General features: G+C 37.3%; 2 protein-coding genes across 2 annotated transcripts in view; one reads left to right on the top strand and one right to left on the bottom strand.

Moving 5' to 3' along the window:
* The window catches only part of LOC308687382 (uncharacterized protein), a 439,906-nt gene extending 429,444 nt beyond the window's left edge, over positions 1-10,462 (top strand). Inside the window, exon 2 of the mRNA XM_081359915.1 lies at positions 8,419-10,462. The gene's annotated coding sequence lies outside the window, so the exon portion shown is untranslated. The remainder of the gene's footprint in view (positions 1-8,418) is intronic.
* Positions 2,880-19,127, bottom strand: part of chsy1 (chondroitin sulfate synthase 1) — a 63,888-nt gene continuing 47,640 nt past the window's right edge. The window contains exon 3 of the mRNA XM_081359913.1: positions 2,880-5,727. Coding sequence (XP_081216039.1) covers positions 4,132-5,727 — 1,596 coding nt within the window. The 3' untranslated portion in view covers positions 2,880-4,131. The remainder of the gene's footprint in view (positions 5,728-19,127) is intronic.

Raw genomic sequence — 19,127 nt, 5'->3', positions numbered from 1 at the left:
AGCACCCAAACCTTATTTAGTTTCTGAGAATCTACCGGAATTTATCCATGCCCATGTTGATTGGAGTATTACAAACTTGAAAAGTATTAATTTAAGGTACATTTAGAACAAATAAAAAAAATTCAATTAATCGAGAGTTAACTCATGAAAATCATGCGATTACTCGCGATAAAATTTTTTAATCGATTGGCAGCCCTAATATATATGTGTGTATATATATATATATATATATATATATTCATGTAATTTTACTCTGGTAAATTATTAAATAGCCTACTTCAGTCATTTTCTTATAGTTGCTGCTGTTTGAGCATGAAAATGTCTGCAATGTTCCAAAACACAAAGTAATTCCAAAGGCAGTTATTCTCTATATCAGTAAGCACTGTTTCTGAACTCCCTGAAACGCCTCAATTGTTGTCTTGAGTTTTCTTCTGGGAACGTACTTGTCACAATATTCCTCATTTAAATAATTCCCACCCAAGGCATGTGCTGAATCTCGTGGTATGGTAAGGGGCTTGACATTTCTAAAACATGATCAAAGTGGTTGAGCAATCACATCACAACTGGGTCAGCCAACGCTTTTCAGAAGAAGGAGCTTCATAGAGATTGGAACTAAACCGAGCATTACAGACCGAATGGGACAATGTAAAATTGTAAAACATTCAAGCATGAAAACCTATTCTAGTAGACCCCAAAACCAAAATCAAGAGTTTGAAAAGGGCATAATATGGCCACTTTAAGCTATTGAAAACACTGTTTTATCAACAAATTCAATTGTTCTTTCCTGTCATGATGATATAACAGGGTTTCTGCAGGGATCTTCAATTTAAATTTAATGCCTTTTTAATGCCATTTTTTAATTTTTAATGCCATACACAACCCATGACTTATATATATATATATATATGACCCATATATATTAACTTGATTAATCACACATTCTTTACGCAATTAAAACACTTACATTTGTTTAGGTTTATATATTTTATAATGTAATCATTTCACAGTTAATCTACAAATGAATGTAGAGACAAGGCCAGTTTCACTGATACTAATACAGCTATTGATATCTGGATAAAAATGATTTCTCCCCCCTAATTTTAAACATTAATTATAGCCATCCAACATTACAGTGTAATTAAAAGCTTCACATTAGGCTTAAAAAAAAATACGACAACTTTTAATTTAAGTGAACTTAACAAACAATCCTCACATAAAACTATAATAAATGTCATATTTACCTTTGGCCTTCCTGTCTAACATACATTATCAAACAGTCTGCACAGCATAAATTATAGATTAAATATAGACTAATGCTTATTAAAGCTACAAGAGTTCTTTAGTCAATAGCAGTGCCAGTGAGTAATTTTCTCTGGTGCCTTTGTTCTGTGATTAACTTTACTGACAGAAAGCTTTATTGGCCGCTGTCCCTTTAAGAGCAGCTGCTGACAGAAACACGGATCTAACACGCGCCTCTTTGCGTTCATTAAAGACTTTATTTCACTAATTTAAGACTGCTCTTATTTTATGAGGATACTCACCAAACAGACATTATGGCAAAATTGTGTGTTGCGAAAGAGGACCGTTTTCTGGTGCGCAGTCTGTGCGCACGATCTGGCGCGCGTCTTTCTCGCTCTCTCTGTGTGTGTGTGTGTGTGTGTGTGTGTGTGTGTTACATAGACAGGACATTCGCAGGCAGCGCGTTTAAAAGCATTTACATGAATAAGAGCGGGATCATATAATGTAACGCTACCCAAGGGATGACAAAAATTAACGAATGCTGCGTTTGCGTTAAATATTTTAACACGTTAAACTGGACAAAAATAATCATGTGTTAACGCGTAAAAAAACGCAAAGTGAGCTTCAACAGCGGATGTCGAGCTGATGAGGGAACGTTACTACACATAGTTAATTGCTGTCTGCCTTTTACCGTCGACCTGTGGCTGTCATATGAGATTTTACGCCATTGATTCCCATTGTAGCTACCCGATTTAAATACCTTTTTACAAACGCTGCAAAATCCTTCTTTATTTTGACCACCAACCATGTTCTAAATTGTTTGGCTTCCATGCACTTTCCCAGTTTTCTGGTCTAGTTTTATTCCTGTTGTTCCTGCTGTCCAAAATTACTCGCGCCACCTCCGCAACTTTGCTCCGGCCGGAGGCAATCACCAAACTGTTTCCGCGTGTTTTTAATCACACTAACGTACCTATTTTGCGACGACAGCAAATAAAAAATATTAATCATGCAGACTATTCAAATAAATTGATAATATAACATTTTCTTCAAAACCATAAAAAAATGTAATGCCTGTAGGATTACAATTTAATGCTTTTTAATGCCATTTAAGGCCTTAATTATCGCAAAATCCATTTAATGACTTTTAATGCTTTTTAATGCCCCGCGGAAACCCTGTATAAAGCCAGTAAACCTGACATGTTTTGAAAGATATTGGAAATGATATCAGTAAGGGACTGTTTATATGGAGAAAAATACACTTATACAAAATACAACATTTTTGTCCTTGTCGCTTTGGATAAAAGGATCTGCTAAATACATTAAATGTTCATAGTCCTTGAAGAGTCGTTTCTCTGCAAAAAGGATGATTCAGATATAATTCAAAAATACAAGCACGTTGAAACCTTCCTGATTTTCTTGCCACATAGACATCCATTGTGCATCTGTTTGTTTTGGGGTTATCGACAGCACACCACAGATGCTGCTGGTAGATCTCAACTGGTTTTGAATCTGCAACATTCCTTTAAAAGTTGTTTCACTGCATTCGGAAGCTCTAATAAACAGCTTTAAAAGGCAAATAAATTGGGCTAAAACCTGAAGGCACGGTTCATTTTGGTTGAGAAATCAAAACGTAATCAACACAATTTTGATAAACATTTTATTAAATATAAAACATTTGTCCCAGTTGTATGGGGGCTAACAGAGAACTGAAGTATGAAAACTCCCCAAAGAAGAAGAAAAAAATAGAAACGACTACTGTGGGAGATTGGTCCTCACATCAGAAGGCGAGGCGGCGGTTTAGGCCGATTTCCCTGTGGAGTGCATGGCTCGATCACAAGGGAATGGCCTGTATGCAACTGTATAAAAAAAATTAAATAACGAACAGGAGCAAACAAACTCGGATCTAATTAAATGAGAAAATAGTTTTCATCATTTTTGTTAAGTGGCTTGTTGTCGACATACTTTCATAGAGCTGTGCAGAATAGAAATCTGGTCATTGGTACCTGCATCCTATAGTACAATTCATGTGTTTTTCCTGCTCCACCTCCTTGTGTTCGGACAGACACATACACGCAAACACACATACACAAGCACGCTCGAAACAATTATCATCTACAGCAAATGTGCAAAAAAAGTCTTTGGTAATCAAAGTAATTCGAGATAGGGAGAGGAAAACGTACAGGAACGAAAACACTATCCATGACAGACGGTTATACAATCTCTAATGTACACAACCTCAGTCCGATATCTTACGAGACTGAACGTTCAATAAATTAGACAGTGGGAATGAATTGGAAAGATCTACATCCAGCAGTTTCATTCACAGAAGTCAATAAAATAAATCAAAATCAATGGAAACAAAACAGTGTTATTATGGATCCCCCCCAGACAAATAAACTAAAAAAAAAAAAAAAAAATGAAACTTTTGATCAATGGCCCTTAATTGTCACAATTAAGATTGTTATTTTATAGATCACCTTTCCCAAGTATCAATCACTTGTTCAAAGCTCTCTGTAAACATTCACAAATAAACATTTACCATTCGCAAGACACCACATGTTCATGACCAAACTCCTCCAACTCCATAGCGACACATTTTCTGGTGAGGTACACAGCAGTCTGTCCGTGAGGTGCCATAAATATAATGCTCAGTATTAAATTCGTAAAATAGATCTCTCGTTGTTGCTCCTCTTACGTCAGTGTTCCTTATTTTAACAATCGGTAATGCTGCTAAAAAAAAAGATTGAGTCTGAAGGTGTCTTCCTGCTCCTGTACAGTTTACAAAACAAGTTATTTCAAAATATATCCACAGAAGTCTTTTCTGTAAAAAATAAATAAGGTAGTTAAAAAACACCATAAAGAGGAAGACAGATGGGTGTGCGCTTGCAGGGTCTATTCTGTCCTCATTGATTCGTTATTAGAGTTTGAGATCTTTTGGAAGCCGTGGTTGTTCTTCTCCAACCACAGCTCGGCAAGTTGCTGCGTGGAGCCGTGCGAGGATGCTTTGGAGCCCAGGCACATTTTGTACTGCTTGGGATCTAGGTTGGGGTCGCAAACCACGGGGTGGTGGACGTGCACGATGCCAGTGTCCGTGCTGCGGAACAGCTTGATCCCGGACTGGACGAATTTGTTAAAGAGGTCCACGTCCTCCAGTCCCCAACCTTGGATTGAGACGTCAAAGCCACCTGCTTTGACCAGGTCTCCTTTGTAGACACAGACGATCCCAAAACCGTAGTGTCTCCACAAGCCCGTTTTGGATGTGAACACATAGTGGTTGTCGCTGGGCACCTTGCCCGCGTAGACAACCTTTGGGTCGTACTGGCTAAAGATGATGGGAAAGTACGTCTGCTCCCCAAGTATGGTGTTCCCACGACATCTGGTCAAGAAGTCGGGAGTAAACAGTAAGTCCACGTCACAGTAGAAGAGTAAGGAATCATTGGTAAAGTGGGCCGAGCCGACCTCCAGGGCCAGAGCACGGGAGAAAGGGCCAGAAACCGGCTTGATCTCCATATCGGCTTTTGGATACTTCATGTGATACTCTCTCATGAGCTCGATCTGCTTAATGCGCTCCGTGTTGTTGTCCGTGCTGAAAAGAAGAATCAGCAACTTGACGTTCTGGTTGGGAATAAGGCAGATCTTCTCAAAGTTGGCCATGAAGCGCACAAAGATTTCGTAGCGTCCCGCCAGCGGCACAAGGATGTTGATCTTCTTCTCTTTGGGTTCGTGCTGTTCGACGCCTGGGCCGCTCAGCTTGAAAGGGACAAGCATCTTGAGAGAGTTGGACAAGAAGGACAGTGAGTCTGAGTCCTGGTTGATCCTAGCAGCCAGCACTCGGGCATCCATCTCCTCATCTTCCAGGAACTGAATTTTGCTGAAGGTCTGCTGAAGATAAGCGTGCCTCCTCACGGGCACCGTCATGGTCTTCCCCTTGTGCTTCTTGTACAGCAGCAGCAAATCCAGTACGTACTCTGCCCCGTACATGGGGTTAACCCTTCGGTATCCATACTGGATCTCTTTGAAGTCGATGACTCTACCTCGCGTCTTGGCATTGGCGTTAATCATCTCCATTACCTGCATGATGATGTCGTCAAGCGCCATCTTCTGTGAGGAGTCAATGCCTCGACGTGGAGGCTGTCCGTCCGAGGACGAGAAAATGTACTTGCCCGTGAGGAACTCCCATTCTAGCACCTCCTCACGTTGGTGGGGATGAAAGCGCATGAACGAAGGAGGAATGCCCAATTGGAGGTCTTCCTTGTGCACCTCAGTGTTGCTGTAGCGGCTCATCTGCACAATCTCGCGGTGAAGCTGGATGGTGCGGTGGCGCAGCTCAGCGATCTTTCGGCTCAATATGTAGCTGTGCAGGCGATACTGGTATGGAGGATTCTTGTTGGGGTGAAGGGTTATGGCCCGGTGGATCTTGCTGTTGTGGAGATCACGGATGTAGCCCTTCTTGTTTGGCTCGTAATTTTCATAAAACAGCTGCTGCATCTGGAAAAGAGAAAATGGGTATTAATCCCATGGGTATTAACATATAAATGTCTCAATGTCATAATAGCTCAACTGTGCAATGATGCAAAATATATATTATTAAAAACTTGAAAGGGCATAATGTGTTTTTAGAAAGGCCTCTTGTACCTTATTTTCCAATTAAAGGGCCAAACTGAAATGCAAACAAGCAAGTCTGCCTTAAGACACAGGAGAAGGAAAGTGAGACAGACACAGAGAAGGAAAATGGCCACCAGACCAATCATGACATCAAAAGCAATACCGTGACATGGATAAGATTACAGAACAAGTCTTGTCTGAGGATTTTGGAAGATGATACTATCACTAGCACATAGTCACAAGACCTGACTGACCCATTTCTATGCCAGTCCTGTAAAGTGGTTATATAAACAAGGGCAATAAATAAATAAATAAATAATATAAAAAAAATATTTGCTGTATAAAATATTAGGGGTGTCCAAACGGTTTAAAGGGGGCCAGATTTGATATTGTAGACACAGCTGGGGACAAACCTTATTCATTTAGGGTTCCAGACTAACATTTAAGACCAATGATACTAGCACCTGATTTGGTAGCACCACACAAACAGTAACATCCGTAAAAATGTAACAAGCTCATTTTTAAAGGGTAAAATGTAATTTAGTCTTACAGAGTTACAACTATACTCTTATTAAAATTAACCACATATATAAAAATATATAGCAATATTGACACAATATTGAGTGATTAAATGCACAAATGAGAATATAAAGAGCGGGAGGTGCTTGATATTAAAAAGAGTTATAAGCACAATATATCCCGAAAAGGAACTCTGTGCGGTGCTCCTTGACTGGCACACTGCCAAAGTAAGCTGCCTCTGTCAGAAGGCGATCATGAATTTGAGATGTGCTCTATGTTAAAAAGTGTTATTAAGCATAATAAGCAGTCTCTCAGGCTGAACTCAGACTCTCATGCTGTCTCAGCATTCAATCGCAAATTCAGTTCTCTTTCATGTCTTATTTCACTTGAATGGTCGAATACACACACACACAATTATGTCAAAATGTTGCAATCAAAAAGTTAACAGTTGGGTGTAAACCAGATGTGTATCAGTATAATGGATCTGTGCGTTTGGTCTTAAAGTGACAGCAGCCACTGTTACTCTGTTTCATTAATGTGAATCAAACAATAAAACAACAACTCTTACCCGAATTTTGTTTTTTTAGCTTTAATAAGAATACATTTATATTTTATTCATACAGTGAAGACTGCAATATTTTACTAACAACTGTACTAATTCTTACTACATGGTAAATAAACCTATTGTACCTGAAAAACTTAAATTTAAATGATATTTTTGTTGTTATATTGTTTTTGTCCTATTGTTTGTAATCTGCTTCATTTTTATTATTCTTAATAACAGAAATGAGATCAAATAACGCATAATAACTATATTGTGATATATCGTTATTGTGAAAAAATTTCTCATATTGCCCACCCCTACTGTTAGTAATGATAGGGCAGTTGATAATTGTCCATTTTGAGATAAATAACAATTTTGTAAGTGCTACTTTCATTTCATCAATATCTGCCATTATATTGCGTGAATTGTGTCATAAAGCTGGTATAAAATCATACCACAAAGACAACAACAACAACAACTCAAAACCAGTTACGTTCTCCTCTACAATACCCTACAAGTCTGTCTAATCATTTGTGGACCAAGTAATAACCTGTAATCATTGAAGGCAAAACCAGGTACTCCTAACGCCTGCTCTGCTGGCTCTGGTTGAAAGGGTAATAAGGGTGTGAGAGGAACATGGTGCCAATAAGCAGGTTAGAGTGACCTGAGAAATCCGAATAGCCTGAGAAAGTTACACCGCAGTAGCCGGGATTGTTGGAAAACTTCATTATTAGCCACCCTGTAATTATCCCAACTTTGGGTCACTTATTTATTCTTAAGGCACTTCATGACTCATTATAAAAATTCCATGACGGCTATTGATGTGATGAAGCCATTCATTAATGTTTGTAATGTTTGGAGAAAATAACATTGTGTGGCGTCTAAAATAGAAGCAGAATTCGAGGTGCGGTCAAACAGAAGTACAACTTGAAGAGGAACTAAAGTTCAGTTTAAACTCAAAATTGGTCCTCGCATGCCAAGGCAAGGCAAATCAGTGTTGTTAGCAAAATTATAAGCCACTTACCACTTACATTTAATCTTTTAGCAGATGCTCTCTCCCAAAACCACACACAGTGCATCTTTATTATAGATGCAGGTTCCCAAACATTTTGACCAACGAATTTCCATAATCTTTCCACGTGGATTATTGGAAAATTAAAGTGAAAACTGGATAATATTGCACTCACAAAGAGCAATTTATATACAAGAAGAATGTATATTCACAACAGAAATTTCAATGACTTTTGAAATGACATTTTTGGAAATCACTTTCCCAGGCCTAGAAAAACCACAAATTTTGAATTTCCAGGTTTTTCATGAGTGTGGGCTATAAAAAGAGTATGATAGGTACTATATTTCTACATTTTCTAAAGAAAATGTCAGTGGTTGCCATGCCACAGTGTTCTGAGGGTTTTTTTCATGTTGTCATGTGGTTGCTGGGGTGTTCTGAATGGTTGCTAGGTTGTACAATACTTTATAACTGCTAAAAACACACCACCAATTAGGTCTAGGGCTGCAACAAACGATTATTTTGATAATCGACTAATCTAACGATTATTAGAACGATTAATCGACTATTCATCGATTATTTCGCCGGCTAATCAGTACTTTTGGAACGATTATTCAGCCTTTTCAATTAGCTAAAACACTGAGTTATACATATTCTAACTATAATATATATATATATAAATAAATCACTTCAGCTTTTGAAATGGTTGTTTTAATGAACTTTGAGCAACTAAACAGGTCATTCTATTTAAGTTTTCAGATTTCTGTCCAACTCAAATCACACACAAATGCTCTCTAAGCAACATTGGTTAAATATTCTGTTCACTTTAAATAGAAAAAAATAAACAAAAAAAATTATCAGCTGCATTACAGACACACTTAAACTGCAAACAATTATTATAAGAATTTTTTTTTTTATTGATATGACAATTGAGCTGAGCTGACAGAGACATTCTCATTCACCTTTTAATTTACAGTATAAAAAAATAACTGACATGATATTCTTCATAACATCTCCTTTTGTAAGTCTTCATGAATATGTAACAAAATACAGGCAAGGGATAATACTGTAATAACGTTACCTAATAGAGCTACAATAATAAAAACAGCCCTGACTCCTAAGCTCGATCAAGCTTTATTCTATGCAAAAATAAATCATCACATTACTGTAATTATATTATTATTGTTAATATTATTGCTATTAGTAGTATTGCATTCTCTAAAAAGAGATTTACTGCTAGTTATTTAGCTTCAGCTGGAGAACATTCACCTCTCACTGGCTCGTCTTGTGCCGGTGTGTTTCCTCTTTAAGTGCTTTAACATGCATGTTGTGCTCCCGTGAAAAGCAAGTTACGCCTTGCATGTATTGCATACGATAGTTTTGTGAAACTTTACACACCTTGCTAGTTCGGATTCGTTTGCACTCCGTCATAATTCGCGCTGTGTTTTCTTCTACCGCAATAGCATTTGTAACGGCTGCATTACACTCTAGCGCTACAGCGCCGTAGCGGTCAAATCCCGATATTGCAGGCCGTTACATTAGGTCACGTGGGATCAAACGACTACTCGACAACAAAGATATTTGTCGACAATTTTTTATTGTCGACGTTGTCGACAATGTCGACTAATCGTTTCAGCCCTAATTAGGTCATGGGATGGATTTACTTTTTTTCACAATACTCTAGAAAGTGTTTCCCATCTGCAGCTCAATGTACTTCAGTTGACAGAAATGAAAACATTTAGGCTACGCTGACATTCAGATAGCAGACATGTCCCTGCAATTGAGGATGCCAGAGAAATGAACTCAAGCTGCAATCGCAGCATGCCATGGAGCAAATGTGCCATTGCAGTGATAGGACTGTCATACGACGTCCTCGAGCCTAAACAAATACATTACAATCAGACACAATCACTTCATTCCCACAGATAAATCCACACAGGCATATGACAGCATCAGCCTGTTTTTTGTCAGGGCACGATGGGTTTCCATTACTGCCTATAACAGCCAGCTAAAGCGAGAGAGTTTGTATAAAAATAAATAAATAAAAAACGTACAAAAGGAACAGCTCATCCAAACAACTGAAATGTACATCATTTACGCGCTCTCATGTGAATTATTCCTTTAAACCAAAGGAAACGCTTTGCATGAGGACAATAATAATCATTTGAGCTATACAAAGAGCCAATAAATAAATACTGTAAATAAATGAATTGAATATATAATCAAACATGCAAGTACAGCTCCTATCTCTTTGAATGGGGGGACATTAAATTCTCCCCAGCCATTTACCAAGCTTACGATTAAATTTCATATTTGAAATCACTAATGAATTAAGTTTCTAAACACTCAAAACATAGCAAAAATCAGAATTTTTTAGGGACATTTTCATCCAATGTGCATGTGCAGTATTAAGTGCGCGTCTCAGAACACTGTTTGTTTCAATAGCAACCGGAGCTTTTAACGGCAGCTGACTTTACCAATCAGCGATTGGCTCTTTTATTTAGAAGGCGGGGCTTATTCCGCCATATTGTGCGTTCTACTTTCTCCCATTCATAAGTAATATTGCGCCGTCCATATATCTAAAGTCTTTGTTTACATTTAACAGACAGCAAGAGAGCGGGAAAAAGAATTAGTAGTGCACAAAAACAGAGCGTGTCCTAATCTGACACTCAGGATCAGTGTAAAACAGCTCAGAGATGCTACATCTAAACACAGACAAATGTTGGACTTATCCTGCAAAAGGTCAGTACGCTCAGTTTCCCCTTTAAACACACAGGGAGTTTTGTTTGGCATAGGAGCCAATGTTAAAGTCAACATGAAATCAAAATTGACCCTATTTACATTCTTAATAAATCATTTAGTTGATTATATTGTTTGAAATGCATCAGGTTATGGAAGTAAAACAAAGTGTTGTTAAAGGGTTTTCATGCAGACTTTAACATTTTCCATTTATTTCTTTAACAACATTGATTGATTTTGACATACAGCTAATTCCCATGGTCCTGTACTCTCCACAGGCTCCACGGCAGATCTGTTATGACAGACCACCGCTCCCGAGTGTTGGGTGACTCAAGGATTTGTTCCGGAATGGTAATTAGTGTGGGAATGTACGGCAAGTGAAATCTGACATGGAGAAGCACTTCCTGCCACTGGAGCATGTGATGCAAGATTACAGCTCAAATTCAATCTGTCTGAACTGACAACAGCTCTGATAACAGAGGAATACGACACGTTATGCTTGCTGGTTTTAAATTGCAGCTGGTAAGATAATGTGACTTATTTCTCCTCTTTTGCAAAGGCTAACTTCATTTTAGGAGCTTCATCATTTAAAATCAAATTTGCACAATCACCGTTTGTGATTTTGACATTAAAGAATGCACACTGTATTACAGTTAGATTACAGTGCATTACAACACTGTATTTTTGGCTTGTTTACCAGTAATAGGGTTATTATAGGTAACTTAAACTAGAACCATAAAAAACATTTTTGTTACTTGAATAAAATAAACGTTAACTGAAATAAGTCTTATTTTTCTTCAAGGTAAAATTTTGATTTCAAACAGCCCCTCTGGAATCATTACTTTTTTTAATCTCTAAATTTCTCTTTTTTTTTTGCATGTTAATATAATTTCCAGAGAGTCCGTCTCATATTGTAAGTAGAGCGAACGGCCAGGCAGTGATGCGTGGCAATGTCGGTCCTGTGATGCAATTAATCAGCCTGTGAGTGCGTCTGACCGGAGAGGGTCTTAAACATGCCAGAGCCAGTGGGACTACACTAGGATTTATCTGCTGATGAATAAGCAACTTCACAGCTTAGCCAGCCTGAAACACAAGCAGAATCAAAGTCATATGTGTGACGCAACAACGAAGAGCTCGTCCCTTACCGATCCCAGGCAAAAAAAATAAAATCGTCCAATTGAGCTGGAACATTTGCCAGAGTTGTTAACTCAGAGCACTGTGAAGTAAAACAATGGTAATTCTTTCCACTATTTAATGGGAAGCGATTACTCCTGATGTTAAACACGTGTCAAAACTGATTTGATGGCTGAGCACTTTACAGTGCTGGTGAGCATCAAAAACAGATGGACTGTTCCTCTGAAATATCTGATGCATGATGGTGCAGCACTGGATGGAAAAACTATACGTTTACAAATATATTACGTGAAAAACTACACTGAAACAATTAAGGACAAAACAGCACATGTCAGGGAAGATACTGCAGATACAAAGTATTTCCGGACTGAAAAAATGAATAAAATCTATATAAATGTTCAGATATGAGCAAGACCAAAGAACATCACATTACTGTGGATGAATGCAAGGTTGTTAATGGGAGGGTAATACTACATGTAGAACGGTTTTCCAATGCCACCTTATTATAAAAACCTTAACAAATGTAGGTAACTACTCAATAATGAAATGTCTTTTTTCATCAGCTTTGAACAGAATATATTTGTGCATTGTTTATGTAAACAAACAAAATAATAGTAATGTAATCAAGACCAAAGCCATGCCATTTTCGAAAAGCATGTCGTAAGAAACTGAGGCGAACAGCTACGTGCAACTTAGTGTATTCTCCATTTACAGAAAAGTACAAAATAAAAAAAGGTTAAAATTTTATATAAATGTTAGTCAAAAGACATCTTACTATGCAAAATAAATAAACAAATAAAATGTTATCGTACATATGAAATAATACATTTCGATGCAAATAAAAAATAAATATGTAATCATGAAATTCTAACTGACATAATAAATGCCTATTGATAAAATATATAAATAATAATAAATAAATAAAAGTACATCAAAAAATATTCCACAGGAACATTCTAAAATATAGTTCAGTTAACAAAACAAAAACAAAATGTAATCATGCATACAAAATACATAACCATCATGTAAATGTAAGTGAAGGGAAGATGTTGAAGTTAAACCGCTCAAATTAAAAATGAATGTAACAATATTAACATAATAAAATTGTCTCAAGAGTAGTGTTTACTCCCACTTCCAGCACTTTTCTCTTGACATTCTCATCTCAGTTCTTCAAGTCTTGTTGCAGGCTGCTTGCGAGAGGACGTGAATAATGGTGATTTCGCCACTCCTGTCTCTGTACGATCAATGCTTTTGGTCTGGGCCTGAACTGGCACGCTTTATCTTGCGTTTAGGAACGTTGAATAAAAACACGTCATCAATCCCCACATTCAAAATCATCATTATGCAACACACACAATGACGCAAATGAAGCAGCTTCCTCTGCATCACTGTGAAAAAGGTTTGTTGACTGAGAACAAGAAATGTCCTTGAACCAGAAAGAGAGAGGGATTGTGGAATGAAACCGCGAGGAGATGCCAAAGTATCGCCCGTCTGGTTTTGGAGGTCATCGGGTCTCATCAGCAAAGAAGAAGCCATTCATTTGGCCAGAAAGTTACGTGGTCACAGAAAAGAATTATGCAAATTGGTTGACGGTATAAAAACTTCTTTTTAAATTGAATAACTGAATTACTGCAGTCGTGATTAATAGAAAACTAATATAAACATCCCTTTTAAACAAAATTCTGTTTACCAAAAGCTTTCTGCAGGAAAACACTAATTTCACCAAGTAAATAGCGATGGCTTTCATAAATAAATCCCAATCTATCCAATGTCTACACAGTCATTTGTTAGATTTAACTTGCCATTCTTTTCAATGTACTTAAAATTATAATATAAAGTATATTAGACTAAATGATTTTTTTTTTACCATGTAAAACAAACAAATAAATATAATCGTACTATATTTCTATTATCAAAATAATAACAATAAATAATTAAATAAATAAATGAAATGTAATAGTTTCTATGAAATAACAATCCATTTCTACTAACATAATAACAAATAAATATATATAAAAATAGATCATACCTATGAAATACTAAACATACTAAATTATTATTATTTAAATATAATAAATAGTATTTCATAGTAATTATGGTACAATTTATTTATTTTTCTAAGTAACATACAAAAATTCTATTAAAACAATAACAATAATAATAAAAAAATGACAAATAAAATGTAATCGTACCTATGAAATAAACAAATTTTATATTATTAAAAACATCTTTTACATTTAATTTAACATCAGCCACAATGGAACAACAGGTGAAACCATACGAAATGCGTTCACCTCAAAAAGTAACCAGTTTTAATAAAAAGCCAACAATTTGTCCATCAATGCCCTTGAATCGGACGACTCTGGCCAAGAATCGGCCCCATTGACATGCCGTGGGAGTCTGTCACAAAGGACGGTCTCAGAAGATGATGAAGGGTGAGCAGAGGTGGACGCTTCTGTCATTGCCCCCTTTATTGGATCGATTCATGGAGCTTGACACAGATATTCAGCTCTGATAATTGGCCTCATCCAACACCTGTCAGCTGAACGGCTCCACGCAGAGAAGAAAGAGCAGCGGAGTGGGACGTTAATAGGTATGGATTCTGTGAGCGCAGGCAACCTGTCAAGGTCTCCTCATTAACATCTGCTGAGGTACTCGGAGAATAATCAAATCTGGCTACCACTGAGACTCCAGTGATGTCAGGTGGTGTAGTGATGTACCGGTGTGCTCTTTGACCTTCCTTGACTGCTGTGTTTAAGCGGGGGAAACCGGCCTTGACTTAGGCTAAAGACAAACACGGATGCTGGAGCTAAACTCTGGAAAGCATCATGGGACGTTATTCAGAGATATTTTAGTAAGACTGTATGGTGTGGTTGACACTCAGTGGGGAAGATGTTGAAAGTCAGGACTCAGCATTGGGCAAGTACACGCATCCAAACGTCTTTCATCAAAATCATATTTATTTAACACGGATTTAGCCAAAACTGTAGCCAAAACAGACCATCTAGATGCATGAGCGCATGTGAAGAACGGATAAAGATCGAGTCAGTCATCACCAGTCATATGAAAAGGGCTCCAGTTTCCGTCATAAGTGTTGTGATGACAGGAATCCAAGATGGGTGTTTCCCCCCTCTGATTTCTATTTAAAAGTCACAATAAAAGGCCTTTCTCTTCCCAGAAACTATGCATGACTTATCGATGATCATAAGGAACCAGACTTTGAGGTCAGCATATGGATGACAGGCACGTACAAGACACGAATCAATAAAAGATTGCAGTTGCAGTTTAAGGCATACAATGTCGTATGTTGATCTAAGCAGTTCAAGGACAGTAATTTATTTCCATTTAAACCAACAAATCAGCAAGACATAATTGCTATTTTTTGTGTTTTTATTCTATATTGCCTATTTTACAAAATCTTTGAATGTGGCACATCCAATCAGAATTATTACAAGTCAGAATTATTATAAAACTGTTTTATTGTTTGCAGGAATTAAAAAGGTTTTAATGTTTAAATCTTGATCTGAAGATGCTAGAGACCAGACAAAATAAAGCAGATGCCTTTGTGAAACAGTTCTGACATTAAAACGGGCCAGATTGGTGTTCGATGGATAGGAAAACAAATCCATCAAGCCCTTATCTTGTTCCATGGCGCTTATCAAGAGAATACAGTGAATACAATACGGAAGCTATCAGTGGAGATAAGACAGCACTGAGAAGAGCCTCCTGAAGAGACTCTAACAGATGCCACGCTGCACACCGGCTACTCAATAACAGTCACATACACACACACACACACACTGAAACTATTATACCCCTTGGCCAAAGTGCAGCCAGGGACGATTCAGACCACTCGACCTGAGATTAGGCCTTAGTTCAATTAGTACATCTAAGTAGCTTTTATAAACATGCCTTAGAAAAAAACATTACTGGTGGTGTGCATCTTGAGTCAAAACATTGCCACTGACATATTTTAAGAGATCTCACTGCAAGTTGCTTTCAGTTAAGACAACATGAATTTTAATCTAGGACTAGACTTGCGCCTCATCTGTGAAACTGGGGGTTAAAGTGGTGAAGTTAAACCAGCATTATTGGCAAGGGCTGTCCTGACGTCTAGTCGCATCTGGCCACTTAAACTCAAGACCACATCTATTCAGTCGCAGACTCGTTCGCCTCTTTGTTCGATTTTCCTTTGCATTACTTTATTAACAAAGCTTTTCATTCTGCACCAAGTGAAATTGTGTTTGCAGCAAATGTACTATTACAATCCATTTCCAAATGACCATAATACAAAGAAAACTGCCTGTCCGCTGACAGAATGTATACTGAGGCTGGCACTTTTGTCTTTGGATAATTGAGTTACAAAGCTCTTCAATTTGCAATAACCAGCCCCGTTCCTTGGTGGGATGGTGCAGTAAGCCGTACCCCAATAAAGTCAGATTCCCGTCTCTGGCAGTAGCAGCCGCTGCAGAGGGAACACTAAATCTAATAGACTGTGGGAGTAAAGGGAGATGGCGTTAAAAAAAAGTAAAGAAAAAAGCACAACTTTGGAAAGTCTGACTTATGAATAGAGGAAATTCCATATCAACACAAGGCTAGGATTGAACCTCAAAGTAGGACAGGAAGTAGAGGGAGAACAGTAGCAACCCGCTTTGTGACGGCCAACATTGTCCAGTAGCCTAATTATAAAATGAAGAAAGAAAATAAACTTGTGCCTGGTGTGGATTTAAAAGCAGCATTGCAGCATAGAAACCAGGCCAGAGTCAGACCAAAACAAAGAAAAGCATAATAAATAGTTTATAATGCCTTCAATGTAAAATCTAAAGGGGAGGGGGACAACATTTCAATTATATAAAATGTTAAATACGGTTATATTTTGCATTAAGAAAATGAAGCCTAGTAACCTATTACAATCTTTTGCATTTTCAACAATTAAGGAGATATATTTATATATTTATAGTGAAGTGAAGTGCTGAGGAACCCTAAAGCCCAAATCTTCAGCGAGGTGCTCTTTGGATGAACCTGTCAATTCTGAAAAGCTGCTGCTTCATGCTTCCAGAATCTCAGCACATCTGAAACCCCAGAGGACTCAAGAAAAACGTGCTGCTGCTGCATGGCGGACACACACCAGAAGGGCTCATCTTTGATATCTCTATTTGAAATGGCTTCCATCCAAAGACAATGATGATGTTGCGCAGCACATGATAGTGACGACTGTACAACACAGAGCCACTCAGCTACGCTGACTCAAAAACACAAGGAGATACCAAAGAGCACATATGCATAAAGATAACCATAAACAAAACATGCAGGGATAATGTACAGTAAGCCAGCAAAACAAACCGTGATGTGAAGAAAAAGTGTCTTGTATCACCCTAAAGAGGTTTATTTTGCAATAACAACCGGAGAATTGTACATTTTTAAGCGCATTACATGGCAACTTAATAAATAAACAAACGCATGGACATGAAATATTGATTTGAGTTGAAATTAAAACATTGGCAACGGTCAATTATGCAGTTAAGTGGTCCAATCAGAATCAAGTATTTCAGAAAGCCATGTAATATGCATAATCAAATTGTTGCAGCTCTAAAATGAGTCTTAAAACAAGCCCACATACACACACCTGTCCTGCACAAACGGACATCTTATACCAAAGACTTTAGATATACAAAGCACTCATATTACTTATGAATGGGAGAATATGCCACACACAATATGACGGAATTTGTCCCACCTTCTAAATAAAAGAGTCAATTGTCAATTAGTAAAGTCATCGCACACACTGCAGCTGCTATTAAAAGTTTCCAGAAGCCATAGAAAAAGTCAGTGCGATTCATGCTTAGGACTGCACATGCGCATTGGCTGGACAAACATGAAACAAAAGGTTTTTTATTGCTATTTAAGGATACAAAATTTATGGAACATTTCATGTCAGATTTTGTAGCTGATTTTAAATAGGTTATTTAAATGTGAGATTAGCAAGTAGTTTTTGAGATTTCAGCGTTTCCCCATTCAAGCAGATAAGACCAGTCTTGAATGCCCAAAATAGCTGCCTGGAGCAAAAAGCCAAAAGGCTTTCCTTGAAAAAGACTTTGCTTATACGTGTCATACTGAGAATCATCCACTGGTTAGGTTAATGAATTCCCATTGCTGTTGCTGCTGCTGCCTGCCACAGGAGGCGATGCGTTACAGCGGTTTTACTGCATAACTGACTCTCAGCCGTGGTAAAACTGCTGTAACGCTTCACCTCCTGCAGCTTATTGTTTAATAAATATAATGGTCTCATGTATAAGAGCTTGAGCACAGGTCTGTATACGCTTTCATCAGACACTATCTGAAGTCATTATGTTCTGCACGGTCACACCGAACAGCAAAGCCAATAAACCAGCTGCCAAGCTCTGTGTGAAAAATTACAAACAAGAAGAGCTGTATAATAAGTCATAAAACACTGAACAGTCAATGTCCGTAGCCAAGCACAGGGGAGACCGGGGCAAACTATACCACTTTTTTACTTTAGTTGTCCTCTAGTAAAGGACAAATTAGATAAAGGTAAAACAAAAACATCTAATTGTATTTCATAATTGTATCTATTAATCAACGTAGGAAAAAAGCATGTATATAGCATTAAAATTTGGGGGAAATGCTTTAATGATTTGCGTCAATCTTAAGGAAATAAATGTATTCATATTATTGGTAGGCATGTGCCGGTATCAACTTTTCATGCTGCGATTAATTGATTGAGTTTTTACCACGGTATACGGTATTATCACGATATTTTAATTGCTCAAGAGAAATGAATGGATTGGTGGGGGGGATGTAGAAAAAAAACTACTAATAGTTTTTTAATAAAAACATTACAATAGTGATTGTCAAAACATTTGGTAACTAAATAGAATTTTACACAATTTTCACGCTTTCAATTCTTGGGATTTGATTTCAATCTTGATTCAGTATTGACTTTTTGGATAAATATTAGGTAGGCTACAGTAGATAGACGTTAATTTTTCTCAAGAAAAAATATATCTCACATAATGCTTTAAACATACAGAGAGCCCTGTCAGCTGGTATTATTAAAGGTTAAAAATTAACTAATTAAATTAAATATAATTTGGTTTTCATTGTAATAACAATTATGACACAAGTAAAAATATAATACAAATGTAATATAGTGCACATATTGTGCAAAATACTCCTCTCTATAGCTATTTTTGTCTAGTCAACTAACGTGTTGGTCATTAAATGGCTTTCCTGAGGTAAATGTAACGTTCTGTGACATAATTGTTCACCTGCAGTTTTATTAACCTCTTTCCGTGGTTGAAAAACACTGAATGATCG

This window comes from Scardinius erythrophthalmus (assembly GCF_964197995.2).
Source record: "Scardinius erythrophthalmus genome assembly, chromosome: 2".
In the NCBI taxonomy this organism is placed as follows: Eukaryota; Metazoa; Chordata; class Actinopteri; order Cypriniformes; family Leuciscidae; genus Scardinius; species Scardinius erythrophthalmus.
This window is presented reverse-complemented; position numbering and strand designations above follow the sequence as displayed.